This window comes from Cannabis sativa, chromosome X (assembly GCF_029168945.1).
Source record: "Cannabis sativa cultivar Pink pepper isolate KNU-18-1 chromosome X, ASM2916894v1, whole genome shotgun sequence".
In the NCBI taxonomy this organism is placed as follows: Eukaryota; Viridiplantae; Streptophyta; class Magnoliopsida; order Rosales; family Cannabaceae; genus Cannabis; species Cannabis sativa.
This window is the reverse complement of record NC_083610.1, coordinates 44,723,476-44,740,303: the sequence shown is the minus strand read 5'-3', so window position 1 is coordinate 44,740,303 and position 16,828 is coordinate 44,723,476. Positions and strand designations below refer to the sequence as shown.

Sequence of the window (16,828 nt, the reverse complement as noted above, 5' to 3'; positions counted from 1 at the left end):
GCCTGTTAGATTACATTAGACATGTATTTAGGCTTCGAACCACCCAACCCTGTCACGTCGGTACAGGCTGGAGTATGACCAGCAGCCGGAGTATGACCGGTTCGACCGATCAGCCGAACGGTTGGTGGTTCGATCTTATTGACCTATCTCGTCGGTACAGGCTGGAGTATGACCAGCAGCCGGAGTATGACCGGTTCGACCGATCAGGAGGATACTTGTCAATAGTACCGTCCCCTGAACGTTCAAAACTCAGTACCATGTTGGACATGGCAGTAGTGCTCAGTACCATGTTGGACATGGCAGTAGCGGGACTCAGTATCGTGTTGGACACGGCAGTCAGTTTTATGTATGTTAATATTATGCTTTTCTTACTGAGTCTGTCGACTCACAGTTTACGTTCATGTGTAGGTAAAGGCAAGGCAGTTGCTGATGGACCGTGAGCGAGCTTATGGGATTGTACATGTCGGGGCGGTTAGGCCTGGAGCGTACGATCCTCGGGACAGCAGGGCTGAGATTTTTGTAACGGTCGTTAGATGACCTTATTTTGATGTAAAAGTTGAATAGTAAAAACGTTTGTAAATATTTTTATAAATCGGGATCCCGAGACTTTTTGGTAAAATGGTTTATGAGTTTAATGAAAAAGCAAAATTTTAATTAATCACGTTTTTCCATAAACCTCGTTGATTAGCAACGAGCTGCACAGTACATTTAAAAATCACGTAATACGCCTAAATTAGTTAGGGTGTTACATGAAAAGTTTCAATATTGCTTTTAATGTTCATATGAATAATTGCAGGTACTTATCTAAGTTGAAGTCATACGTTCGAAACAAAAGTAAGCCAGAAGGTTGTATAGCTGAAGGATATTTAGCTAATGAATGCTTGACATTTTGCTCACGATATATGGAAGGTGTAGAGACAAAAATTAATCGTAAGCCTAGAAATTATAGTAATCCAAATCCAGATAGAGAAAGGCTGCCTATTTTCCAAACGACAGGTCGAAATTTTGGAAAAATAGTTTCTGAGACTTTAGACGAGGATACCAAAACTAAGGCACATCGATATGTATTATTTAATTGTAATGTCGTAGACTCATTTATTGAGTAAGTATTATTTATTATATCTCTAATAATAAAAAATATTGAAGCATTAAGTAAGCATGTCTAATGCTTATTAATTTTGTAGGGATCATCGCAATATCATTGCACAACAAAATCCTCGTCAAAGAGTAATGACCTTAGATCGGATTCATAGCGAGACATTTCCTTCCTGGTTTGCACAAAAGGTAAGCTTATTTTCAATTCTTAATTTTTTGTATTAACTTAAGGAGTTCACAAACATATTGAGTGTAGTAATTTATTTATTACAATTTTTTTTTGACAAATTAGGCAGAAGAATTATATGATAATCAAGATAATCGACTTTCTGAAGATCTATATTATCTGGCTAAAGGACCAAACAATATTTTCAATCGATTTAAAAGATATTTAATAAATGGTTTTCGGTTTCATATAAAAAAATCGAAGAGAAATTAAAAACTCAAAATAGTGGAGTTATTGTGACTGCCAAGACTCAAAGTTTTTCAAGTAGTAGAGATCCGAATCCTATTTTTGGAGATGTTACATTTTTTGGGATATTAACAGATATTATCGAACTAGATTATTGTTCAGGGAATCGTGTTGTGTTATTTAAGTGTGATTGGATTTCGAGTAGTGGTATTAAAAAAGAGAAAGATTGCACAAGAGTCAACCTTACAAAATTGATGCGTGAAGATGAGCCATTTATACTAGCTTCTCAAGCAGAACAAGTAATGTATGTGGAAGATCTCAAACACGAAGGATGGCATGTTGCTTTAAAAATAAATCCTAGAGATTATTATAATATGAGCGTCCAATCACATAACGAGAATGTGGAGTCTTATTTGCAAACTGAAGTTTGCGGTGCATCTCTCGATGTTGACAGTGAAGATATTAGTTTGGTTAGGAAAGATATTCCAGATATAACTGTTGATACATCCGTGTCATTTGATGCAAATGATATGGATGAAGAAGCTTAGTGATGTAGGTATTTTATTATTATTATTATTAGTAGTAGTAGTATTATGGGTACTTTATTTATAAATTTTATTTATCTTAATTCTTTTGTTATGAAAATCAATTTTATTTATTTAAAAGCTTTTATTATGATACAATATTTATATTTATTAAGTTATTTTTCATCTACGTCTACAAAATTAATTAAATTTAAACTTTTTTCTTAATAAATTTGTATAATAATATAATTTCAAAAAATAAATTAAAATTAAAAATTCCACTAATTTTTTTTACTAGTAACACTTTTGAAATGTCACTAAAAGTACTTAATTAGATGGCACTTCAAAATGTCACTAAATCTAATATTTGGTGTCATTTTTATAAATGCCACTATTAATTTATTCTTGTTACATTTTTAAAAATGTTACACTAAATTTAAATATTGACAATTAATGACACTTTTTACAAAATGTCACTAAAATATATCAATAGTTACACTTTAAAAAAAATGTCACTAATTAAAATGTCATTTATTCTCATTATAGTTACATTTTTCAACAAATGTCATTAAAATATCATTATTGTGACATTTTTTAAAAAAATGCCACTAATAAAAATGTCACTAAACCTGATTTTTGGTGTAGTGAGTATGTGTTTCTCTCTTTTCTCACTAATTTTTTTCCACTCTGAGTTTAATCTCTAATCATCTTCTTCTCCTTGTTTTTCATGATTCGATCCCCCTGGTTTGGTGTTGAACATCCGAGCCCTAACCCAAGGTCTCCAAAACTCACCCAATGTAAGTCTCCTTCAACCCTTTAACCTCTTTTTGGATTTGCTCTGTGTGATTTCTGATCTGGAGAAATATTTGGATTTTTTGTTGTATGATCTCTGCTGTGTTTAGTTTGTTGCTCTGTCTTTTTCATACTGATCTGATGATTATTTATATGTGTTATAGTGGAATGCAGTAAAAACATGAGAGTTAGTTACAAAGTGGTTAAATACTTTGTAACTAACTTAAGTGTTCTGCCTAGGTATATTAGAGGCCGAAGGCCACCTAAGAATTTATTTTACTGTCTTGTAACTTTCTTTGTAATAAACTGGTTTTACAGTGTAAAGGGAATGAAGGGAGTTTATTTCAACAATAATAAATATATCTTTATATATTAAAAGTGCCTATGTAACGGCAATTCTTAGTTTAACAGAATATGCTTTACAAATAAAAGAATATTCTGTTAAATTTAACCCCAAAAAGAATCGTCTACGTTTTCTCACTCACAATTAATCATTTTCTCTCTCACGCAGCTGGAGTACACCATTCTCTTATGGAAAATCTTTCAAAGGTTTCTCACGCATAATGTTCATAATATGTTTTCTCACGCATAATGGTCAAAGGTAAGTAATATTCAGCAATATCCGATGGCCATTCAAATTCCTGGATACTCAATATAGTTTTGATGCTATATTAGTTTAGTGGTGACGTTTTCAGTGTATTTCATTCGGATCGGATCGGATCCGAAAAACTATGGCTGAGCGAACTGAGAGCGCGGAGGCGAAATCGGAGTCTTTGATCGAGAAGATTACAGAGAAGATCCATGGTCATGGCGACTCTTCATCCTCCTCATCCGACTCTGCATCGGAGCAAGTGAAACCGGAATCTTCGTCTTCTGTTAAGACCAAGATTTTCAGGCTTTTTGGGCGAGAAAGACCAGTTCACCAGGTTTTCGGTGGAGGAAAACGTAAGGATCTCTTTCACTATTTTTATCTTTTTTCTTTTTTCTTATCCAAAACCCACCAGCCACCTCCATTGTCATCTTCTTCCTAAACCCTAAAAGCTCTCACCACCTCTGCAGTTATCTTCTGTAAGTATAATCAACTTAAATGGATTAAAGCTTGAATCTTTTTGTTTAGGTTGTTCTGTTTATGAGTAATTGTTTTGTGGGGTTTATTGTTTTTGTGATATAAATTAAATGGGATATGAAATTTGAGTGAATTTAATTGAAACCTTATCTGGGTTTTTGTTATTTTGTTGTTTTATTGGATTAAAATTTCAGTCTTTTTGTTTAGTTTCTTCCGTTTGTGAATAATTGTTTTGTGGGGTTTATTGTTTTTGTGATAGAAAGAAATGAAATGGCATATGAAATTTGAGTAACTTTAACTGAAACCTTATCTAGGTTTTTGTTATTTTGTTGTTTTTTCTTTATTTGGGTTTATTGGTTTTGGGGATAGAAATGAAATGCTTACATTTTGGATTGAATTTTGTGGAAAGGTTCGTTTTTTTAGTTTGAGTTTTTGTTTTAGTTTATGGGTATTTTTTCGGTGTGTGTGTGTGTGAAGACATTGATCTCATAAAGCTCGAACACCATCAGCTATAACCACAAGTTCACTCAGCTCAACATTCATGTGTGGTTCCACTTTGATTGTGATAATTCCCTTTGATCCTAATTGCACATCATAAACCCTTGCTGCCTTTGTAAACATTGTTATATTTGCTCTGTTATGATTACCTGATAACCCATTTCTAACCTTCGCAATATATATCAAAGCAACTGATTGTTCTCCAATCATTTTCTTATATATAATATTGAATAGCAACCAAACAATTGATTGATTGATTTCACATTTTTGTTTTGGTTGTTCTGAGAAATAAATTGGCCTGAGATGGGGTTTAAACTACATCTATGTGGAGGAAAAAGCTTTTATCGATGTATTAAATACTCCCATGAGGATTAGGTCTGTTGGTCAGGACTATCAGTGGGAGAGGTCTAATCTACCATGAGATATGTGGTTTAATTTCTCGGCCTAGAGTTTCCTGTCTGGCAAAAGATTCAGTTAGATGGCTCTGTGTGAGCGTTTTGATTGTGAATTAGACCCTATTTTGATTTTCCCTTCTCACAAAAATAAAAAATGAATTCGATTAATGTTTGCTATTAGGCACAGTGGTAATATAGAAGTTCTATGGGGGTTTTCTTTGCCAATACAATAATTGGATCATGTCAAATCTCATTTATTTGTTTGCTCATTCTGTAACCTATTAACTGTATTGATCTGTGCTCATCTTATGATTTCAGGTTGCATGCTCAGGCTCTCACCTTAACTGCGTTAGGCCGGTGCGGCGGTGGTGGAATACTATGACCACAGAACAGGCAAAAAGGCTGATCAGTATGCTAAGTTCCTCCCAAACTCCTACCCTCACAAGGATTGACTGTGATATTCCATGAACAATTGCCATATGGGAGTATAGAAAAAAAGGAAAGAAGTTATAATAATAATATTAAATAAATAAATGAAAAAAAAAAGCAATTTTTTTCTGGAAGTACCTTCACATTTCACTATGGTTATTATCATAAAAAAAAAATAGTAACACAGATGGAGGTAAAAATGAGGGATTATAAGCTTACATTGGACAAGATCGTTTAAGGTACATTACTCTTCTCTTTTGATTCCCTTCACTTTTCAATTTATCAATTCATTCCATCAGTGAAATACAATGCCACACTTTTCTCCTATTTTTTTTTTTTCAAAAAGTAAAGCCATTAGTATTGTGAAGAGTTATATACTTAATATTTAGACGACTACCCAATCATGAAAAAAAGTAGTGATACATGCATTTTGATTAATTATATATATTGGTATTTTTATTAATTTCAGATATGGGTTTTTGAGAGTTGAATCGGCTTGTACTTCTTCTCAGCTCGTCGGAACCTTATCGTATTCGTACATTTCGAACGACGAAATTGGAAAGGGATTTGCTGGGTTTTAAGTTATTATAATAATGGGTTGAACAATATTCCATGAAATTATATATAATTACTATAAATCTTCCTATCGTGATATCATATAAGGCGTTTTCGTGGATTTATTTTGTCATTGTCCAATTATAATATACGTGGTTTGATAGTAGATATTCAGGAAACAACATTATGTTTATACGTGGCTCCCCACTTGTATAAACATTTTGTAACAAGATATAGATTTTTCTGTTTTTCTGTTTTTGTTTAAATATGAATTTGAATTAAATATATATTTTTTGTATTAAATAAATATAAATTTGTTTAAAATAAAACAAAATTATATTATTTAGATGAAATATCAGGTGATATTTTAATATAATTATATTGTATTTTATAATTTATTTTAATATAATTTAAAATATCACCTGATATTCATTAGATATATACTGGTCCAATAAAGGTACTCTACTAAAATTGATGATTGTTATAAGGTACTCTAGCATATATGTATGTCCACTATATATATAGCTCAGTAAGTCATCGACTATAGTGTCTCTTCCAACTTAAAGATTTTGAGCAAAAGGCTGTTCTTACTGCATAGGTACCCTTTCTTCTCTTCCCATCTCTTAATTTTTAGTTCTTCAATTTTCCACAGATCTTCTATTAATTAACTCATTCATATTCACATATATCTAATAATTAATCTCTTAATTAATTAGGCCATTAACTATACATATCATACGTAATCTTGAATTAATCTTCTTTTTAATAATTTTCTCAAGAAAGGTCATTACGCATTCTTATTTGTTTTCGCCTCTATCAGTTGACACAAGTAAATTTTTGTTATTTCTTAGTAAAGTCTGCAATCCTATTGTTACACACTTGGCCATCCTTCTTCCTCAGCAAAGCTCTTATTTGAAGATCAAAACTTGGTATATATATCCTTGTGTGTCTATACCAACATTTCAAATTATTATTTTCTATTTTATTACTGTGTACTACATTACTATTTTCTATTTTTTCTTAATGCAATCAATGATGTTCTTTAGATGTTTTACTATTTCCTAAGTCCTATTGGCTTTTTTTTTTCTTTGGTGTTTTAGAAGTCTATGCAATTTGAATTGGAATTTATTTTTTGTATTAAATAAATATACATTTTGAATGGAATTGGATGTAGAGTGTTTGTATGGTCATTATCATTTTTTATTTACAATGTCGTTTTTCTTGTAGGTTCTTGCCATTTATTGTCGGTTTAGATTATTTGTGTTGTACTCTCCATTTGAATATCAGGTATTTTTTTACTCATTTTAATTTATATTTATTAATGTATTTACTGTGATGAATTGAAAACAAAAAAAAAATGATTTATTAAAAAAACCAGCCTATGATAAGGTTGGCCTTTTTTTGCATTTAAATTATGTAACCAATATGAATATCACACCCAGTAAATACATTATGTAACCAATATGATAAGGTTGGCCTTTTTTTGCAATTATTATAATATATGAGAAATTATTGGATAGTAATTTGCAATTATTATAATATATGAGTCGCACTTTTAATTATATTATTGGAATACATGGCTGGTTTATTACTTTGAATTTCCTATGTCTACTAGCAATGGAAGACTTGTTATGTATATTTATTAATACGATTTTTTTGCATTTGAATGGTGATTTATTAAAAAAAAACCAGCCTATGATATTCACACCCAATTAAGGAGTGGACCTTAAGATAATGTTTTAATTAAGAAATCTAAAGGATATATGATAAGGTTGGCATTGGAAAAATTCAAGAATTGAGACCTGTGTATGTCAGATCTTGAATGATCACTGTGTGTATATATTTATATTTATTTCCTGCTTTCTTGAGCAATTAAAGTGGGATTTTCTCAGTTGGATATATCGAAGTTCTCAAACCCAATCTCAATATTGCTTTGCATGATTTTACTCATCTTCACAACTAAATTTGATGCTTTTATATACATGTTAATTACATATTTAATCTATACTTATGTTGTGTGCTGTCTCTCGAGATATAGATTTACTACAATTTAGCATGTGATCATGTTGATCATTTCATCACTTTCACATTTTTTTTATTTAAATGTGCTTATCTCCATTTTTTTTATAATGAACTTGATTCTTTTCTGTAACTGAGCTCATTCGTTATATACAAAGGTTCATTATTATTATTTTTCTTTTCATTCTTTTCATTCGTTGTATATCAGTTCTAAAAATATATACTTGTCGAGTATAATATTATTAAGTTATTGTTTATATATTTGATACTCGGAGATACTCTGTGAGTTTGTTTATATTCAACATTGTCGTTTTCCACGGGTACTATCATTCAATGTCGTTCTTCTTGTAGGTTGCTGTCATTTATTGTCGGTTTAGATTATTCGTGCCGTACTCTCCATTTGAATATCAGGTATTTTTTTACACATATTAATTTATATTTATTAATGTATTTACTGTGATATATATATATATATTGAGGATAAAATTATATATCATGCATAATAAAAATCACACATTATTTTTTCTTTATATTTTTTATAGATATATTAAATATGTACATGATTGCATCACATTTGATGGTCATGTATTTATAGATATTAATTTTTTCTATTAGGAGTGAAAAAATTGAACATAATAATTATATTAAAAGATTTGTTGTAATTCAAGTATAATTATATTTTTAAACAAAATTTGAAAAACTGAAAAAAAATATATATATATATATTTAAAAAATATCATTTTTTGTTTTATTTATAATTTGACGTCTTCCAGTTTCTTATATTATTATGCGGGGAGTTGTTTTAGATTTTTAAATAGTTTCTTATATTATTTTTTTTTTTAATTTAAAATATGATAACTTAATAATAATTTTAATCTATTAAAAAACGTAATAATAGTTTTAATAATAGGAATAAGATTTGCATGGATGGCTTAATTAGGAAATATATATATAGCCAAAATCCATGTACTTATCCTCATTTCTCATTAATTCTCTCCGACTTTATTTATATAAATATATATATATCCTACAAATTTTCAAAGTTTTATTTTTAAACCCTAGATACATATAAATATATATTAGACTGAAATTATATACCCTAATCAATTAAGGGCCATCTAGCGGTTTTACTTGACAAGGCTTAATTATTAATTATTTTCAAGAAATTGAGGTACGTGTGTGTGTTGATCTTTAAGGTTTTTTTTTTTTTTGGTAATATGATATAAATACATTATTGTAATTGGAGGTGATACGTGTGTGGTCACAATAGTTACATGAATATGTAACGAAAGGTAGAAAAAATAGAATAAGCTTGGAAAAAACGAAAAGACCAAAAGATATATACTTTAAAGTTAAAAGAGCCTCATAATAATTATCCTAACCTTAATATTTTATTGATGTATAGTGATGGTTGACGTCTGAAACCTACATTTTCTTGATTGACATAATGACGGATGGTAAGATTGTACAGATACCATACTTAAAAATTTAAATTCAAATCTACATAAGATTAAACCATAAATTTCTAAAAACAATTATGTATTGCATTTTGATTTTCTGAAGATCAAAACACACGAGCTTCTAAAAGAATCTCATATAGAGATTTGCCAGAAGAGAAGAAGGAAGAAATACGTAGAAAACAATGAGAGAGATATGCTAAACAAAGAGCATTGAAAAACTATCAAATTGATACGACTAATTCAAGTTATTTGAATCGTAACAATTTACCCCCATGTACTGATGATCATGCGGCATCTACAAGTACGCAACATTCGTATTATCATGCTGATAATATTAACAATTCTCGACAAGATAAACATGGTGACAGAGTATCAAAGAGATCTTATCAAGATCTGGATTCTTCAAATGGATATAGTGATAAAAATAATCTCTGCCAAAATTCATCTTCCAATAATAATGGGAGATTTGATCAGGTATATACAGAATACTGCCTTCATTTTTCTAATTGATCCTACCTTCGGTTTCTTCTCATCAGTCTACCTAATAAAAATTACACAAACAGATCCCTTCTATTGATCTCGAGAACTCAGTTAGCCAGACAATTATTTCAACAACTTCTAGAAGTAAGGGTTACTCCAACATCACAATATTTGTTTTATATTAATATACATTCATAATAACAAAATATCAGTTTGCTAATTTGACCTAATTAAACCTTTCATTATGTTAGGCCCATCGCAAAATAGGATCACTCGATTTCGAGATTTGCTACAAAATGTGCCGTCTGAAGCATTTTCACTTCCGTCGGTCCCCATATGCATACATTGTAAAGCAAAGAGATTTATCCATGAAACAAATGGATTCATTGTGCAGATGGAAAAATTTATCTGACCACAAATGAAGTTCCAAATGAACTTTATGAATTATTAACCTCCAACACAAGTGATTCTGCACATTTTCGGACATATATTCGAACTTATAACAACCAATTTGCATTCACATCGTTGGGTGTTAAATATGATCAAAATCTCTGCCAAAGAAACAACGGAATATACACTTTTAGAGCACAGGGACAAATCTACCACAACATCACAGATTTACTTCCTTCTGATGGTCATCCTTCAAATCTCCAATTATATTTTTATGACACGGAACATGAGTTAGAGAATCGACTATTTGATTCACAATACAGAATGCTCCCAACAGTCACAAATCAACTCATCCATATTCTTCGCATCAATCCGTACTCTATTTTCTTTCGTTCACTTGGTGATATGCCAGATTTGAAACGACAAATAATACATGTTAGGAGTGACGCTGGCCTAGATCAACGTGTATTCAATGCCCCTACTTCGTCACAAGTAGCGGCAATATGGGTTGAAAATGAAGATGATAACCAAATGGGAAGGCGTGATATTTTTGTATATAACCATTCCGGTAGACAATTCAAAGTTCAATATTACTACGGCTGTTATGACTCACTGCAATATCCATTGTTATTTCCGTACGGTGATAATGGTTGGCATAAAGGGATTGAAAGGATTGGAGAAACCCAATCAAGATCTGTCGGACAAACTCTAACAAGAAACCCTCGACGATCATCAAATGTAGAAAAATTATTAGCAGCAGAAGAATCAAGTAAACAATCCTTGAATATGTAAAAATATATATATATTTAAATATATAGGTACAAATCACTCTTTGTTCACATCTAACAATATTTTACTCCCTTCAATTCAAACTGATGCAGTATCAGTCCAAGAAACGAAAGTCCCAAAAGTTTCGTGCCGTGAATATTATTGCTTCAAGTTACAAATACGGGAAGATGAAAGATCAATTTTGCTGCTCTCTGGTCGGCTACTGCAACAATATGCAGTAGACATGTATGTCAAGATGGAGTCTTCAAGATTGGATTATTATAGAGGCCAGCAAATGCACATACGAACAATATTATATCAAGGTATAGTTGACACGATTACGCTGGGAGAACGATACGCTTCTAATGTTGGGAAACGAATCATACTCCCTTCGTCTTTCATAGGAGGACCAAGAGACATGAGGAAGAGATACATGGAGGCTATGGCGTTAGTACAACGCTTTGGTAAACCTGATATTTTTCTAACGATGACATGCAACCCAAACTGGAAGGAAATCACAAATGAATTATGTCAACACGAGGAGAGCCAAAATAGACCTGATCTGGTTGCACAAGTTTTCCATGCAAAACTAGAGGAATTAAAGGACAAGTTATTCAAGAAAGAGATATTCGGCAAGGTCGCAGCATATGTCTACGTTATTGAGCACCAAAAAAGAGGTCTTCCACATGCACACTTTTTAATTATATTGAAAAGGGATTGGAAATTACATGCTCCTGAATCCTTCGATGAGATCGTGTCAGCAGAGATTCCAGATAAAAACTCTAACATCCACTTGCACAAGGCGGTTGTAAAACACATGATGCATGGACCTTGTGGGGATTTGAACAAAACAAATGTTTGCATGAAGGGGGAGAATCCACGTTGCAAAAATAATTTTCCAAAAAAGTATGCTCCATTTACGTCTGTTGGAAATGACTGTTTCCCTATTTATAGGCGTTCAAATAATGGTGTGACCGTAAAGGTCAGAGGGGCAACATTAGACAATCGTTGGGTTGTTCCCTACAACCCATATCTCCTTGCCACATTTGACTGCCACATGAATGTAGAAATTTGCTCTACAGTGAAGGCGGTAAAGTATCTCTATAAATACATTTACAAAGGCCATGATCGTGTTGCATTCAACTTGGTCTCCGAAACAAACAACCAACAAGTTTATGAAATACATCAGTTCCAGACAGTTCGATGGATTGCTGCCCCTGAAGCAATGTGGAGAATATACAGATTTATTGTAAATGAGATGTCCCCAACAGTATATAGCTTGCATTTACATCTCAAGAATCAGCATACGGTTACATTCCGAGGAAATTCTGACCTGTCAAACATTGCTAATTCGGAACATTACAAAAAATCTATGTTAACAGAATTCTTTGAATTAAATAAAGTAGATGAAAATGCAAGGATGTTACTGTACAGACAAATTCCTGAATACTATGTTTGGAACAATCAAAACAGAAGGTGGACTCCACGAAAAAAAAAGACAGTAATAGGACGTATTGTAACAGCAAACCCATTAGAAGGCGAAAGATATTTTTTGCGGATACTGCTAAATCACATAAAAGGCCCGTTATCTTTCGAAGATATCAGGACAGTACATGGCGTATTGGCGCCAACATATCGTGACGCAGCAACAATGCATGGATTGCTACAGAGAGATAGTTGCTTAGAAGACTGTTTACACGAAGCATCCCTTTATCAAATGCCTTCCAGTTTGAGGCGATTGTTTGCAACAATATTAGTCTACTGTAATCCGAACAATCCCAGAGAACTTTGGGAACATTTTGAGGAACAAATGTCACTCGATATCAAAAAAACAGAAAATGATACACAAAACGTAAGATATCAAGTATTGCGGTCGATATCTTCGACAATTGAGTCTATGGGAAAAGACATTAATTCATACCAACTGCTTGACGAAGACATCATCTTTGATAATGACGAATTTCAATCCAGAGAAATTAACGATGAATTGAATGTAGAAATTCCAGAGGAAGATGTTACAGCGTCAGAAAGACTTAATACTGAGCAACAACAAGTGTACAATGCAGTAATGGATAGTATTTCATCAAAAAAAAAAAAAAGCAATGCATTCTTCGTGGACGGGCCCGGTGGGACAGGTAAAACATACCTATACAAGGCGTTACTTGCAGTCGTACGATCTAATGGTGCTGTGGCACTTGCAACTGCTTCATCAGGTGTGGCAGCATCTATTCTTCCGGGAGGTCGTACAGCTCACTCACGTTTCAAGCTTCCCCTCGATGCCGATGGAAAAAGCACATGCTGTGTAAGCAAACAGAGTGCACTGGCTAAACTACTTTGTGCAGCAAAATTAATTATATGGGATGAGGCCCCAATGACCCGAAAACAGCACATAGAAGCGTTAGATAAAATGCTACAAGACATTAACGATGCAACCTTACCATTTGGTGGAAAGGTAATTGTTTTTGGAGGAGATTTTCGCAGTGTTACTCGTGGTACAAAAAGGAACGAGACAGAGCGAGATAAATTCTAGCTTGGTATATTCATACCTGTGGCCTACTTTGACTAAATTTCGACTAATTCAAAACATGCGAGTCAGGCTGGATCCGTTGTCTTCGGACTACGTGTTGTCGGTGGGCAACGGCACGCCACCAAACACAATCAATGACATAATAAAAATACCACATGAAATGCTTGTACCGTATGATTACGACAACAGTTCCTTAAATATCTTGATAGAAGACGTTTTCCACAACATTTAGCAATATCCAGAAAATGTGTCTACCATGATGAACCGTGCAATACTAACACCAAAGAACAGCTTTGTCGATGAAATAAATTCGTTGTTAATTGGACGATTCCCAAGAGAAGTCCACCTATACTATAGTAGGGATGAGACGGTAGATAATACTGAGCAATCGGTAATGGAGGACTTCTTAAACACTCTAACTCCGAATGGATTACCCCCACATGAATTAAAACTCAAAAAAAATTGTCCCATAATGCTGCTTAGAAACATTAATCCTTCTGAAGGTTTATGCAATGGAACACGTTTAATATGTCGGGCATTCGACCAAAATGTCATAGATGCTGAAATTGTCGTGGGACACCATATCGGAAAAAGAGTGTTCATTCCAAGGATACCGTTCCTGCCAAATGTGGATGAAAATAGTGGTTTTCCATTCAAACGAACGCAATTTCCAATCAGAGTGAGTTTTGCAATGACTATAAATAAGTCCCAGGGACAAACATTGGATTACGTTGGGATCTATTTACCACAACCTGTTTTTTCACACGGTCAGTTATATGTAGCAATATCACGAGCAAAGACGTCATCAACAGTTAGAGTCCTGATCCGACCTGTGTCAACTTCGCAACAAGATAAGAACTTGACTAAAAACATCGTGTACACAGAGTTATTAGCATTATCTTGTTTAAGTTAATCTCTTCAAACAACTTGCAAAGTGACTGAGTAATTAGCTATCCTAAACTCATGCATATCAATCTAAGTACTTTTTTTTATATGAATTATAATTGCTACCATATTAACATTATATTGCATTAATAATTTATTACATTTGAAATGCTACTTATACACAATAATTTTTAATATTATTTAATTAACAATTAACAAAATATAATTATTAAATGTGCATTTCAGATGCCGACTCTACACCAATCAGTTGATGACATCACTCCAACCACAGTTGGATTGAAAATAAAAATGACAGTTCTACAAAAATTTCCACCACGAACAAGCATGAGTTCACCAGTCCGATATCAGAAGCTGTATTTATCTGATCCAAAGGTAAATTTATTCCTCTTTTTTTCAATAATATTAGTTGCACATTGCTAGACAAGTTTTAATTTAAATAGTTATCTAATACAAAATCTAATTGCATGTCTTATATTGATAAACTTTACACAGGGGACGAGAGTAGATGCAGTAATTTTCGCAGACGATATTGAAGCTTTGGAGGACACTTTGCATGAGTTACACACCTACCACATCAGTGATGCCCGTGTCAACAGAATCCCTGCCAGATACCTTAAAAATGGCACAAATTACCATTTTAGCTGGACGCTGAACTCAAAAACACAAGTTGTTGAAGTCCAAGAAGAAGACAAACAAATTTCTAAGTCAGTCCATGAGTTCGTTTCGTTTAAGAACTTGTCATCTGACAAATACTCCAACACACCACAAGGTAACTTCGGATCCCAACAATATACCAACATGACAAATGATTTACGAAGTTTTAACTAACATCACATTCAATTTTTAGATATCATAGGAGTAGCTGTCAAAATAAATCCAACAAAAGTGGTGAACACCATACAAGAAATTTATCTAATCGATGACAGGTATATATAATATAACATACAAATACGTAATGATAATCTTCATTGGAGCACTCATAATAATTTCATATGGATTTAAAATTATGATACATAGCAAAACTAATAATTACCATTACTATTTTCAATTACAGTTGTAGCTTCCACCCGATATGTTTAACTCTGTGGGGTGCTTTGGTACAAGATATTAGTGAAAATTTGTCTGAAGTTACTGGAAACAACCCAATAATAATGGGAACAAAGATGATTGTTCAAACTAAGAGAGGTACTTATATACTAACTACCACCATATATATTTCTATCAATTTCGTACACTCAAGTATTTCTGAAAATATTATTTTCCTACAGGACTGTCGTTGTCAAGCCGTGAATCAAGTACAATCGAAATCAATCTTGACAATTATGAAGCAACTACTCTTCATCAATGGTACGACTCTTAAACAAATTGATTTACCTTCATTAAATATCATTTTTTGATTAAATAATATTGATTGTTTATTACTTTAATAAGTAAGCTAACATTTAAATTATAATGTCAAGGGCTGAAAATAACAAAGCAGACATAAATAATATTATTATTCAAGCACCTACATATCAGTATTCTCCAAATTCATCTGCTGCAAAACGAGAATATGTTAAGAACAACGAAGTTACCGATTTGGTAAAGCAATTAAAACCAACTCAGGTAAAAAGAAAATATATAGTAATACTTAACACTTTCAAATGTATAATATATATTGCTTAGTAATTACTAATTACTATCTTGAGACATCACCAATAATGTACTATTATTGCTTAGTAATATATTTATGATTGCGACATATATATTCCGTTGTTTCTTTGGCAGAGATTTTGATCATATTTCACATTACTTGTTAGTGGTTATTATATTTAACAGCCTAGAACAAGAAAAATAAATTTATATATTCGATTGTCATTGCTCCCATTTCATTATTACTAACAAATTCAGACTGTATAATTAGTATAGTTATTTATTTGTTTTATGTGTTTTAAGAGCTTAATAATATTGAATTAATTAAAAATCATTGATTTTTTTTTGTAATTAATATACACAAAAAATGAATTAAAAATCATTGATTTTTTTGTACTTAATATAATATTGAATTCTATTACATATGTAGTTTTTTTTTTTTTTTGTTTGCAGAAAGCATATTATTGGATTGAAGCTGAAATCATATTAAAAAATATCAACCAAGATTTTTATTACATGTCGTGTGATTTTTGTAATAAGAAACTTATGCTCTACAACGACAACGAAGAAACAGATTGTGAAAATTCAAAATGCGGAAAAAGATGTTTTCCTACACCACGGTAAGCACATTATAACTAAATTAATATTTGAACTTCTTGCATATTCATACTAACCGTTACATATTCTGTATAAATTATTAGTGCAAGGACATATGTACAACTCGACGATGGTACAGAGTTACTAGATGCTGTGATGTTCGGTGATGTTGCAGAAAACATATTCTCATGTACTGCAGTTCAATTAAGATCATATTCGGACGAGGTAACTATAAAAAAATAAATATGTAAAATTTATACATTTTCGTACATAGAAATACATT

The 16,828-nt window shown here is 32.1% G+C and overlaps 2 protein-coding genes across 5 annotated transcripts in view; both read left to right on the top strand.

Moving 5' to 3' along the window:
- The window catches only part of LOC115702574 (replication protein A 70 kDa DNA-binding subunit B-like), a 65,124-nt gene that overhangs the window by 47,938 nt on the left and 358 nt on the right, over positions 1–16,828 (top strand). Inside the window, exons 1-13 of one of the 4 annotated variants that reach the window (XM_061106673.1) lie at positions 6,152–6,364; positions 6,618–6,695; positions 6,994–7,053; positions 8,137–8,196; positions 9,191–9,242; positions 14,542–14,688; positions 14,809–15,085; positions 15,164–15,242; positions 15,371–15,501; positions 15,585–15,663; positions 15,777–15,921; positions 16,402–16,568; positions 16,650–16,770. In XM_061106673.1, the coding sequence (XP_060962656.1) occupies positions 9,240–9,242; positions 14,542–14,688; positions 14,809–15,085; positions 15,164–15,242; positions 15,371–15,501; positions 15,585–15,663; positions 15,777–15,921; positions 16,402–16,568; positions 16,650–16,770 (1,149 nt within the window). In that variant the 5' untranslated portion in view covers positions 6,152–6,364; positions 6,618–6,695; positions 6,994–7,053; positions 8,137–8,196; positions 9,191–9,239. Of the gene's footprint in view, positions 1–6,151; positions 6,696–6,993; positions 7,054–8,136; positions 8,197–9,190; positions 9,243–14,541; positions 14,689–14,808; positions 15,086–15,163; positions 15,243–15,370; positions 15,502–15,584; positions 15,664–15,776; positions 15,922–16,401; positions 16,569–16,649; positions 16,771–16,828 lie in introns of those variants that run through there. The other 3 variants (XM_061106674.1, XM_061106675.1, XM_061106676.1) reach the window with 3 other exon arrangements.
- LOC115708582 (reticulon-like protein B3) lies at positions 3,301–5,858 on the top strand. Its single transcript, XM_061106680.1, has 3 exons — positions 3,301–3,768; positions 5,101–5,450; positions 5,681–5,858. The coding sequence occupies exons 1-2, from the start codon at positions 3,555–3,557 to the stop codon at positions 5,124–5,126; spliced, it is 240 nt and encodes a 79-aa protein (XP_060962663.1). The 5' UTR covers positions 3,301–3,554; the 3' UTR covers positions 5,127–5,450; positions 5,681–5,858.

What these genes read in the sequence shown, in the direction of transcription:
- LOC115708582 (XM_061106680.1), top strand. Translation starts at nt 3,555, where the DNA reads ATGGCTGAGCGAACTGAGAGCGCGGAGGCGAAATCGGAGTCTTTGATC. An exon ending in GGTTTTCGGTGGAGGAAAAC is followed by an intron (nt 3,769 to 5,100) that starts GTAAGGATCTCT and finishes TTATGATTTCAG; the next exon opens with GTTGCATGCTCAGGCTCTCA.